Here is an 11940-nt window from a genome sequence, read left to right as displayed (position 1 = left end):
CTTTTACTGTATTATTATATGACTTTCTTAATTATAATCAATAAACGATAAATCATTATAGTAATGTTCACTACTCGCTTTGGGATCAGGCAAACCTATATACTATATATAGCCATAAACGGAAATCGAGTATAACATGATAATAGCTGAAACCATTATATATTCCATGAGATTTAGTTTAAAAACGTATACAAAGTGGACTGTTACACACTCGACACGAATTCGTTGAGAGACATAGCAACTTCAGACTTACCATGAAACCACATAATAGAAAACAAATGACTCACCTGATTATACATAAATATCGATCTTAAGTTGAAGAACCACAAACTCTGATTAAGATACCTTTTAGTTGTATCAGAATACGTCTCCACCATCACTGTCCCACACACGTACTCTGCATGCATTTGATCATGACCGTTTCGTCGTAACATACATTAATATTAACGATCCAACAGATACACTAAATCTCACAAGAGTTGGTGGTGATCGTTAGAAGAAGGACCCGAGAAATCTGAACTGTTCCAAAGGTACTGGTTTGTTTGGTTCCCGGGAGACGTCAAACCGGAGACCGGTCTAGACAAGTTAACCAAACCGGGTTGTTCTTCCATCTTCACTGGAGCGGCCTGGTAAGCCCTAGAATCAACCATGGACGTAGAGGAAAAAGATATTCCGACGTTGTTTACGATATTTCCACCGTTCTGGAAAGCGTGTAGCCCCGTCGTTGGATCGAAGAGATTGAAGTGGCTCATTAGGCTGCTTGCACCGTTATTGTTGTTGTCATGAATGTTTCCACTAATCGGAGCTGCTATGTTTCGTCCATTTCCGACATGAAGAAACCCTAGATCGTTCATCAAACTAGAACCAATCTGGTGGCCTTGGTTGTTGCCATTAGCGGCAGTTAAATTCAATCCGATACCTTCTAGTTGAGTGAGATTGTGAAGAGTTGGTAAAAACGGGAACTGATAGTTTGTCCTTAGCTGTCCTGAGTTGGAACTTGGATCGTTGACCGTGGAAGAAGACTGTTTGGACGACGAAGATGAAGATTTTGAGTTGCCATTTTTACCCTTTTTGCTATTCTTCCGGCAGCCACCACCCACGGGGACGTTCCTCAGGGCGCCGCCACGTGTCCAGTAGCGGCGGCAAGCCTTGCAGAAGTAACGAGGCTGAGTAAGGTTGTAATTGTTGTAGTAACAAAACTTAGTGTTGATGGAGTCGCATCGAGGACACTTTAGGGCCCCCTCAGGTGGAGGAGCTTTGGCCTGCCTCGCTCTCTCAGCCATGGATCCACCAAGCCTCGCCGGAAGACCACTGGCGACAGCAGCATAGTGGTTGTTAGGGTTAGGGTTTGGTGGGCAAGGTGGAAGTTGTTGAGAAAGTAGTCCGTGGCCGCTCACTAAACTTCCATTCTCGTGAAGCTGATGCTGATGATGGTTTGAATTCGTAGGCTGAAAAAAAGAAAAAAAAATCTATGAAATGAAAAAAAAAAAAGAACCGAGAAAACTCAATTCAACACTGGTATCATTGTTGTATTTGAAAAGCAAGAAATACCATATATATAGATGTTGAATTTTAAGCAAAGCGGGTTACAGAAAAGAAGATGAGAATAAGAATATCTTTTGGAAATGAATCAAATATTTCTAAGACGAATCAAATTAAAATATATCAATGAAGAATTTAAGAGAAAACATTAGTAATGGAAGATCAAAGAAGTGAAACCTGTGACCAATTGGATGAGAAAACCATTGTTCTTCTATACCCTTTATTATTTCTTCCTTCTTTAATAAAGTTTGATGGATTTTTAGGGGAAACTTGGTGGGGAATCAAAAAAAAATAAAAGGGCAAAACGAAAGATAGGAAACCAGACGACCAAAGAGAAACGTGAAGAGAGCACAGAATCAAAGAGGATAGTGAGAAGAGAGAAGGAGAACAAAGACAAAATAAAGAGAAGGAAATGCTTTTTTTAACGAGAAAAAGAAAAGGAGTTTCGGTCCTTTTTATGATTATATACATTTGTATAATTCCCATTCCCATATCCTGCGTCTACGCGTCTATAATCATCTTTGTAATTTTTATATGTGATTCAACTTTTTAGGGTTTGAGTGGTGACATTTCTTCGCCTATAAGGCTCCTCTCCCAGACGTCTCTGGAGTCTGGAATAAATATAAATATAGGGAAGAAATTTTTTGAAATTATATACCAAAAAGTTGCATGAAAAGATTATCCAACTATTTTCTCCTCGGTAGAGATAAATCGAATTAGACATGTTGAAACCTAGTAGTTTGAGCTTTTAACTAGTGAAGCCAAATTATAGAGTATTGCTTGGAAAACTAATTCAATTTTGTAGACAAGTAAAAGCATATGTTCTTCTTTTTTTGGGTCAAAGGTTTTGATTCATAAATAAAAGAGTCATACAATGTTTTGCAGACAAGTAAAAGCATATGTTCTTTTTTTTTTTTGGAACGCATATTCATTAAATTCATATAAGAGTTTTGTGGTTACATCAAGCGATGCAAGGCCAAAAGCCTGCTTTGCCAACTAAATGCCCCTCTTGAAAATAAGCTGTTTATACAGAGAAGGGTAATTATCATTGTCAAAATTAAATGAATATCATCGAACATCTATCAAGGTTCAAGAAGAATCCCAAAAAAAAAAATGCCCTTTAAAAAAACGTTCCAATTTTTTTGCTTCTTTTCCAGTAAAAATACAATATTTTCTTCTTATTTTTCAAAAATCATCACCCGAATTCTAAAATTCCAAAAACAAAAATTATAGGTTTAGGACGAGCTCTTAAATTCGTATAAACAATCTTAAAAAGAATGATATATGATCTCTCATAACCTAAGTTTTGTGGAATTTTCAAGGTCTATTTGGAACTAAAATTGTTAGTTTATTACAAAAATAAATAAGTTGGGAGTTATCTCTTGACTTTTTGTTTTTGAGGAAATTTAAGTGCATGTATAACTAACCAGAGAAATAAGATATATGACATCTCTATAATTTATATGCCAAGCCCCATATGCCACATCTAAAGCACATCATCATCATTCTCTATTACACTTTTGGTGGGATCTTGTCTATTTATACAGCGAGGAGTGTAAATATTTCTGCATTTATTAATTTGGATCATCTTAAAAATAAGGCAAATTTTTTTTTTGATTGGTATTTCAGGAAGTCGATTCCATCTTTTTTTTTTTTTTTTTTTGTCATCGGAAGTCGATTCCATCTATGTTAATGTTAGATGAGTAAAGTATAGGAATTCAACATTATGAACTAAACGATGTAAATTGTAGCTAGATGTATTTTTATATTATTGTTTTTCAGTGTATTTACTTAATGAATGTTTAGTTAGTAGTATAAGGACTACACAATCATTACAAAAGAAAAAAATTCATATACATAAGTACTAGAAGAAAATACAACACACGGGTGTTGTAGTTTTTTGGGCTTATTTGTGATATAACCAAAAAAAAAAAAAAATAATTTTGTAGAAAGAGGTTAGAGAGAGATAGGAAGAGAAAAGAGGAGAGAGGGTGTGATTTTGGTTATATAATGAATTATGGGTTTTTGTTTGGTTATATCACCTAATTTCCCTAGTTTTTTTTTTTTTTTACGGGTCTTGTAGTTGATAAAGAAATTTTATTTCAAAGTGAAAAGAGTCGTTCGTTTGCGACTCCAACTTTTATTTATAGGCCAAAGTATTATGTAACAAAACGTACTACTTGTTAAAATAGCTTTACATTTTGCAGTTTGTCTCTCTGTATTTTCTCTACTCTTTCCCTTTTTCTCTTTTTAATCTTTCTCTTATCTCTTCATTGATCACTCGTTTTGTTTTTCTTTGACGTCATTACTCGTTTCGTTTATAAATTGCGCAACCACTTTTTCAGAAAGGGGCCGTCAAAGATAGCCTACTTGCAGCATTATTATAACACACTGCTTCGAGTGGGGCAAAACTCTCCACCGCGAATAAGTTTTGTTTTGTCAATAAACGAAAAAATGATAAAAGGACGTTCATGCATGAATCCATCACGACCACCTTTACATGTACCAAACCATTATGTATACTCTTATCATTATTCTTCGCCTTCTTTCACCCTTTAAATTTGATAAATGCTCGTTTGAGATTAAGTTACCTTTGCGCAATTTCCTCGGAAAATGTATTTCGTGTAAAGTTAATTGTGTGATATGATATCACTGATATATATATGGTCTAAGAATCTCTGGTTTTCTACTTTATGAAAAAGAAAACTAGATAACATAATAATATGCCAATTCTACATATAAAACTATATAAGCCATCCATTTCATTATACTTTGTTGTTTCATAGAGTTTTGCCTTCAAATTAAATGCCATTTAAAATGTTATTGTAATTTTTCTCATCATAAATGTTTAGTTTACCCATAATGAAAATTAACAATAACATATTGGAAAAATATTCAAGAGTCTCTCTCGTTTGTTTATATATGTGTGTGTGTCAATATGTGGTTACGGGTTACCACGTACTATATTTAGAGTTCATGTAAATATTGTGTGTGTGAACCATTTGTTCACTTTGAGCTTTGTTTTGATGTTTCATCCTTATGAGTCTGAAGAAAAATCATTTTGTCAAATGATGCATTCATCATCCTCCAAATTATATAACTCGAACGCTTCAACCCAACTTGAATATGATGTTAAGTTTTGAATAATATAAAAATAGAATGAGTTACTGGTTTTACAGGATTCGTTTTTAGGTTTGTAGTATCTGAGGTCGTTAAGTAAATGCAAATCTTAATGTTTTAATTAATTACTAGTTGATGGTAATAATTGATACTAATAATAGACATAAAACGTGGAAGAAGTGATAAGGACAGGAAACAAAAAGTAAGAACATTAGTGGTGTGGGAATCTGATTCCTTGTCAATTAATTGCACCGTCCCCCATCAGCTTTTCTTCCTTCTCAAGCTTTTTATATCTGTGCAAAAGCTTACTCCTTAATCTTTTGTTCCTGTAAACTACACACACACACAAAAATACCTCACACGTGCACATACATACATGATAATACATGATACATAAATATACACATTGCAGCTAGAGTAACCGAACTAGAGCTAAAAGTTCCATGAACATATATATAGAGTGAAGGCAGTGAATCTTGAAAGAAACTACTACAATCATAGTGTCTTTTTGTGTTATTTCTCTTCAACAATATGATATTAAATGGACATCTTTTTGTTGCATTTGTACTATTCAGACGGTTATGATTTATCAAACAAAGTCGGTTTCATTGATTCCAACACATAATCGCAAGGACACATACCCATCGAGAACAAGTATAGAAACACAACAATGAATGAGCTTTGCTGGTTGAGACATTCATTTTTTCGTTTCGGGCTATGTGTTGGCCCATGTCCATGAACCAAAATGAGACCATTTTTTGTCAATCCAAAAATTCTCGTTTAGAAGAAATTAAAAAGTCACCAATGAAGCTGATTTGAGTTAAGCAACAAAGTGAATTTCAGCTAAAACTAGAGTCTAACAACAATAATAATGAGCTTCAATTATTTATTCTTACTCCGCCTTTTGCTTAGCGGATGGAGCGCGAGGCGAGTAGCGGTAGCCACTGGTCAACCTTCCTACAAACTTGAAAACTTCATCTATCAGAATCACCCACAGCCAACACCAGCAGCCACTCGTTCAAGCTCAGCAGCACTATCCTGAACACCTGAGCTAAGAACGGCACGTATAGTATCACAAAGTGGAGCCCAAATGTCACAGGTTTATGTCGAAGGTGAAAGTCTGAGAGTCAGCTGTGAAAGGAGAGACTTTGAAGCCTTCCCATGAAGAGCACTGCCCCCAATGAGCTAGCTGTGAATAGCTCACAAGGCTATATATGACCGTCTTGGCTCAAATCTATTCTCATGAAGCTGCTGCGTGTGTGTACCATATGATGAATACTCCCACCGTTGCTACTCCCACATACATACCAATCACATGTTTGATAAGTTAAACACATTATAAGTTAGAATCAAGAAATAATCCTCAGAAGATGAACAAGCAAGGACGTCTCTCAGAAAAAAAAAAAAAATAGAAACAAATCTTTATCAACAAAAACCGCTGACTCAAACAGAAGCTCTTAAAAGCCCAAATCGTTAATGAACTGTAGATCATATGGGCCTATAACAACTTGTTTTAAAATATTAGCCCATTGGGCCCGAAAGGAAGCTCAAGACGGAGCCCATAAACATCCCTTTCTCGCTGTTGTATAAATACCGTAAAGAAAACCCTAGCCCCCTTTCTCTTCTCCGTCTCTTCGCTTTTCTCTCCGGCACTGAGCGACGTGCCTCTCGAGCTGCCAATTCAAAAAGGTACGAAAGCTTCGACATCAAGTAGCTTATATTCGTTCATTCAGATTGAATTGATCGTTGTTCTTGAGCTTTTGTTTATCTGCTATTCCCGTATCAGAGTGGTTTAGTATTGATGATTCCAGTGAACTTTTGGAACGCTTCCTCGATGTGTTTGGTTCATTTCTGAGGTTTATATCGTTAATGATCTGAATTTTTTTGTATGTGCATAAGGCTTGAGCTTAAGGAGAAAAAAATGGTGAGAATCAGTGTACTCAACGATGCTCTCAAGAGCATGTTCAATGCGGAGAAACGAGGCAAGAGGCAGGTCATGATCAGGCCCTCCTCAAAAGTCATCATCAAGTTCCTCATCGTCATGCAGAAGCACGGTATGTTTTTGTTTTATTTATTTATATACATTTCCTCTTGAGAGATTATTTGCCTTAGGTTGTTTTATGCAACTCAAATGCAGGCTACATTGGTGAGTTTGAGTATGTCGATGACCATCGCTCCGGAAAAATCGTTGTGGAGTTGAACGGGAGGTTGAACAAATGTGGCGTTATCAGCCCTCGTTTTGATGTTGGTGTTAAGGAGATTGAAGGTTGGACTGCTCGTCTGCTTCCTTCCAGACAGGTTCGGTCTTTTTCTTTAGCTGCTATGTCATGTAATAGAATCCCTTTTGGATGGTATTAATAGATTGAAACCTTTTGTATTGCAGTTTGGGTACATTGTGTTGACTACTTCAGCTGGGATTATGGACCATGAAGAAGCCAGGAGAAAGAATGTCGGAGGCAAGGTCCTCGGTTTCTTCTATTGAAAACCTCTATATGGGGAAAGACTTCATCATTTTAAACTTTTTGTCATCATTTTCTTTGAAACTTTCTGTCTTTTGAATTTTTTGTGGTAATTTTGTTGGATAGTTTTTGACTACATTAAGTACTTCCATTATCCTTAATTATTCTATCCAAAAAGCCTCCTATGTGTTGTGTACGTACTCTCTTCGCTTACCTCAGTTCTTTTTACTGATCATGACAAACTCTATAAGAAGACCGACAGTCTTAGTCTGTGCTGTAACCTCAGCTTATACCTAGCAAGGTTGTTTTTGTTGAACACTTTACTTGGGCAAGTGTTTATATACTCCCAATTTTCTTAACTCTTTCATTACACTATCCGGTTTTAGACATCTGATACACTCATGCGGAAACAGAGTTTATTAATTAATTCGTTACATGAAGAAACCTTTTTACTGAAGAGGATACTAAAGCAATGGCCTAATACAATTTTGCGGAAAGATGTATATAATAAGAGATACAAATGTTGAACACAGACATTGTTGTTCTCATCAATAAAACATGGAAAAAAACATAAACTATTCAAGAACAGCAAGAAACAAGAACTGCCAAAGGTAACGTCGTTGCCCAATTTTGTAATGGTAATATGCTCCCATAAATCTTTATCACACCTTATTAGAAAATGTTCTACGGATCACTCTCCCCCCTTCGGCCGTATCAGCTCATCTCCACCGCCGGCAGCTCGGAAGTACCTTCTTGTATGAAGATATGTAAGAGACAATAGAGACAGAGAGAGAGGAAGGTTTGATGAGCATCATCCATTGATGGTCTCTACGACCTCAAAAGAGAAGCCAAGTGACAGAGACGTTTCATTTTCAGTTTATAGAACGAAAAGTAGGTCGCTGGAGGGAATATATTCACAAGCATATGCTTCATTAACCATTAACTTAGCTGACCTGAGACCCATTATTACAACCTTTTTCACTTTTTTTTGTTAATTATTAACGTGTGAGTAACATGGGCTGCTCGCCACAAAAGTAGAAAGATAGTGAGGTCTGCTTTGCCTAATTGTCTCTCATTGTCATTGGACTATACCTTCGATCTATCAATTTTACGAGGTTACCAAAACTTAGCTTGCTTTAACTCTAAATGATCGGATGTAGAGACTCACACTTGGTATGTGATTTTTCTGCAGTGTAACTTCTTTTCGGTTCCAAATGTATTCTCAGTTTGCTACATCTGCATTTGCTCTAACCAGGTCATCACAACTCGAGACTCTGAAGCTATGTTTCTTATATCGAATTGTCTTTGGGTTAGCAAAATGTTCTCAATATACCTATCTGAAAACAGGTAACTCACAAACAGGTTCACTATCATCAAAAACAGGTAACTCACAAAAAGGTTCACTATCATCAAAAACTAATTCTACCTGTAAAAATTCAGAGGGAAGTAGAATCAGCCGGATACACGGACAGAAGTAAATGGTACATTTACCAGTTACCACTGGACTTTGGTTGTGCAAGTAAATGGGATTTACATTTAGCAGTTAAGTTTGCCTGTGTGATGTTTGTTGTCACCCAAAGTGGCTGTAGTTTAGTGGTAAGAATTCCACGTTGTGGCCGTGGAGACCTGGGCTCGAATCCCAGCAGCCACATTCTTTTTTTATTTCTATTCATAATTTATATGGGCCTGTAATTGTTTATATTTTTGCTTACAAAAACTTGGCACTGCTGGGCCTATGTACATATTTATTACTAGTATAAAATGAAGAACGTAATGGATAAATAATTAATATACAAAAACTTATATGTGAAAAAACATTTATATTCGATAGAATTAGTCAATGTCAATAATGATTAGATGGAAACAAAATAAATCATATGATCGTGGACATAAGGAAATGGATGAAATTTTGACTAAAATATTAATTACAGTATTTATCCCGAAGTAAATCAAATCGCCAAATCCCCTTTGTAACGGTGTGATTAACCCTCCTCCACTCCACCTCTCGTGTATATATATAAAGGCTTGCATCTCATTCCCATCTCATATCAAACGTACACTCTTCACCACCTCTTTTCTTAACCGATCTTTGCGTTTTCTTTAGAGAGAATCTGAAACTATGGAGCTTGATCTTACACCAAAGCTGCCAAAGCAAGTGTACGGAGGAGATGGAGGATCGTACCATGCATGGTGTTCAGAAGAGTTGCCGATGCTTAAAGAGGGTAACATTGGAGCAGCAAAGCTTGCCCTTGAGCAGCACGGGTTCGCTGTTCCTCGTTACTCTGATTCCCCTAAGGTTGCCTACGTTCTTCAAGGTTTGATCGCTTACATAACCCTACTTCAAGTTTCACGTTTCTTTTGAGTGTTTTGTCCTTTCCATGTTTTCATGTTTCAAATTTTTTTCAACTTTATAGTGATTTATTTCTTTTTATTTAGGGACATTCATGATTATGATCGGACTTATCATGATCTTTATTATGTAATGATCGATCACAGCCGGATAAAATATTTGATTTGATCTAAAAAGTTAAAAACCTATACATACGTCATTTAGCCGCTAAATTGCCAAAAATATTTTTAATAAAATGAAAAAAAATATTTATACGCTCTAAATTTAAGATCCAGTTTCTTGATATTTCAGTAAACGGTAAATGTGAATGTATTATATAATAATACGCAATAATACTCAAATAGATCATGACTACCGTATGCCAAAATAAAGTAATACTAGATTTTCTTACTTCATATATCACGTTTTAATTGTTGATCTAATAACGTAGCGTGCAAGGAACTGAAGGGTTGTGACTTTACTTCTTGTCATTTGGTTTCAGGATCTGGAACTGCCGGAATTGTCCTCCCTGAAAAGGAGGAGAAGGTGATAGCTATCAAGAAAGGTGACTCTATTGCTCTTCCTTTTGGTGTGGTTACATGGTGGTTCAACAGTGAGGAAACCGAGCTTGTTATCCTCTTCCTTGGTGAAACACACAAGGCTCACAAAGCAGGACAGTTCACTGACTTCTACCTCACCGGCTCAAACGGAATCTTCACCGGTTTCTCCACTGAGTTTGTAGGGAGAGCATGGGATTTGGAAGAGAGCGTAGTGAAGACACTTGTCGGTTCTCAAACTGGTAAAGGCATTGTGAAGCTGGAGGCCGGTTTCAAAATGCCACAACCTAAGGTGGAGGACCGTGATGGGTTTGTGCTGAACTGTTTGGAAGCTCCTCTTGATGTAGACATCAAGGACGGTGGGAGAGTTGTTGTCTTGAACACCAAGAACCTTCCTCTGGTTGGGCAGGTTGGGTTTGGTGCTGATCTTGTTCAGATCGATGGACATTCCATGTGTTCACCTGGTTTCTCTTGTGACTCGGCTCTTCAAGTGACTTACATTGTTGCTGGTAGTGGAAGAGTCCAAGTGGTTGGTGCTGATGGGAAAAGAGTTCTTGAGACTCATATCACAGCTGGTTCTCTCTTCATTGTTCCAAGGTTCTTTGTGGTTTCAAAGATTGCTGATCCTGAGGGCATGTCTTGGTTCTCCATCGTGACTACTCCCGAGTAAGAACACTCTATTCATTTTTTGAAGTTAATTAAAATGAAATAAACTAAACTTTGTGGTTGTATGTTTGTGTAGTCCAATCTTCACACATTTGGCTGGGAGGACATCGGTTTGGAAGGCATTGTCCCCAGAGGTTTTGCAAGCTGCGTTTAAGGTTGATCCAGAGGTGGAGGAGTCCTTCCGCTTTAAGAGAACTTCGGACGCCATCTTCTTCCCTCCTTCCAACTGAAGAAGGCAAAGAGAGAACAAGAACCAGCTTTATCATTAATCGTTGTTGTTTTTTTCTTATTAGGGTTTCTCATTGCTTGTGATTCACGAAAGTATTTTCGCTTTGCATTTCTTCCTTGTGATTTTCCTGGACCGGTTCTTGTTCTCTTTGTTCAGCTTTTAAGGTTTCTTTATTGAAATAAATAAAACAATCTATCATGTACTAACTCACAAGTCCTGCCTACTAACGGATTCAAAATTATATTGTACCATCCTCATGATGGGATAGGTTCATAGGTTTGGTTTAGCATCAATGCATGTGTCCCCTTTGACATTTATATTTAAAACGGTTGTTATAAGAAAATATTGATTATTTAATATCAATGGATAAACCATAACGGATTGTTACATAGGATTTGAAATTTGAAATTTTAACAAGTAGGATAAGATATACCACAAGTCGCTAAAACTTTGTGAGCATTTTCAGATGTAACATACTGAGAAAACAATGGATTTTGTATGTAACCACACAAACACGACTCTTGTTCTTTCAGTTTTCCGCAGCAGTCAGCGGACGGTTGACTTCCGGTTTGTAATGCTGGTATACATGTCATAAGTTCTGTCGGGATGCATGCCACTTTCTCTTCAAAGACTGCTTTGGTCGGAGCTAAAGCCGACAGAAGGACTATCACAAATGCGATGCATACTACTCCTGTGAACTTCATGCTGACTATTGGGTTCCAACACATGTTTTGTAAGCTTGGCGACTCTTCAACCTTAGTTCTAGTTTTTTTTCTGAGAAATGTTTGAGAAGTTAATTTTGAGGTTCTGATAGTCAAGCTATTATATAGATGGATGTTGGAGTAATATTTGTAAGAGGGCTGACGTTTTTAGGTAGTGTATCTTGAATTTTTGACTGTAAGCTTTTCGTATCTATGTGAGGTATATGTTACTTTGGTAATTATTATAAGATATGTATATCCATACATCCAGATTTTGATACATGTTAGCAATTCTTTTTTTTGGTCAAAGCAATTCTATATAAGAAAACTACATAAT

At 36.6% G+C, this 11940-nt stretch overlaps 4 protein-coding genes and 1 non-coding gene across 6 annotated transcripts; 3 read left to right on the top strand and 2 right to left on the bottom strand.

The window, feature by feature from the left end:
* Window positions 1-140: 140 nt before the first annotated feature.
* On the bottom strand, window positions 141-6010 carry LOC103836679 (dof zinc finger protein DOF1.1). 2 transcript variants are annotated; one of them, XM_009112680.3, is made up of 2 exons: window positions 1552-6010; window positions 141-1448 (listed from the first exon to the last, which is right to left on the bottom strand). In XM_009112680.3, exons 1-2 carry the CDS (start codon window positions 1552-1554, stop codon window positions 471-473), a joined length of 981 nt encoding a protein of 326 aa, XP_009110928.1. In that variant the 5' UTR covers window positions 1555-6010; the 3' UTR covers window positions 141-470. The 2 variants fall into 2 exon arrangements, with proteins under 2 accessions (XP_009110928.1, XP_009110927.2); XM_009112679.3 differs by having other exon boundaries at window positions 1720-6010.
* A 250-nt stretch (window positions 6011-6260) lies between these two features.
* On the top strand, window positions 6261-7317 carry LOC103836425 (40S ribosomal protein S15a). Its single transcript, XM_009112681.3, has 4 exons — window positions 6261-6351; window positions 6562-6716; window positions 6800-6960; window positions 7046-7317. Exons 2-4 carry the CDS (start codon window positions 6584-6586, stop codon window positions 7142-7144), a joined length of 393 nt encoding a protein of 130 aa, XP_009110929.1. The 5' UTR covers window positions 6261-6351; window positions 6562-6583; the 3' UTR covers window positions 7145-7317.
* A 247-nt stretch (window positions 7318-7564) lies between these two features.
* LOC103836426 (glutelin type-D 1-like) lies at window positions 7565-11108 on the top strand. Its single transcript, XM_009112682.2, has 3 exons — window positions 7565-9436; window positions 9953-10673; window positions 10750-11108. The coding sequence occupies exons 1-3, from the start codon at window positions 9241-9243 to the stop codon at window positions 10901-10903; spliced, it is 1071 nt and encodes a 356-aa protein (XP_009110930.1). The 5' UTR covers window positions 7565-9240; the 3' UTR covers window positions 10904-11108.
* On the top strand, window positions 8701-8772 carry TRNAH-GUG. Its single transcript has one exon. It is a non-coding gene; the product is annotated as a tRNA-His (tRNA).
* Window positions 11109-11231: 123 nt separating the features above from the next.
* Window positions 11232-11730, bottom strand: LOC117127179 (non-specific lipid-transfer protein 2-like). The gene has a single exon (XM_033276633.1). It carries the CDS (start codon window positions 11628-11630, stop codon window positions 11313-11315), a length of 318 nt encoding a protein of 105 aa, XP_033132524.1. The 5' UTR covers window positions 11631-11730; the 3' UTR covers window positions 11232-11312.
* Between the last annotated feature and the right edge of the window lie 210 nt (window positions 11731-11940).

Source organism: Brassica rapa, chromosome A08 (assembly GCF_000309985.2).
Source record: "Brassica rapa cultivar Chiifu-401-42 chromosome A08, CAAS_Brap_v3.01, whole genome shotgun sequence".
Lineage (NCBI taxonomy): Eukaryota > Viridiplantae > Streptophyta > Magnoliopsida > Brassicales > Brassicaceae > Brassica > Brassica rapa.
The sequence above is the reverse complement of the archived record's forward strand: the minus strand, read 5'-3'. Positions and strand labels throughout refer to the sequence as shown.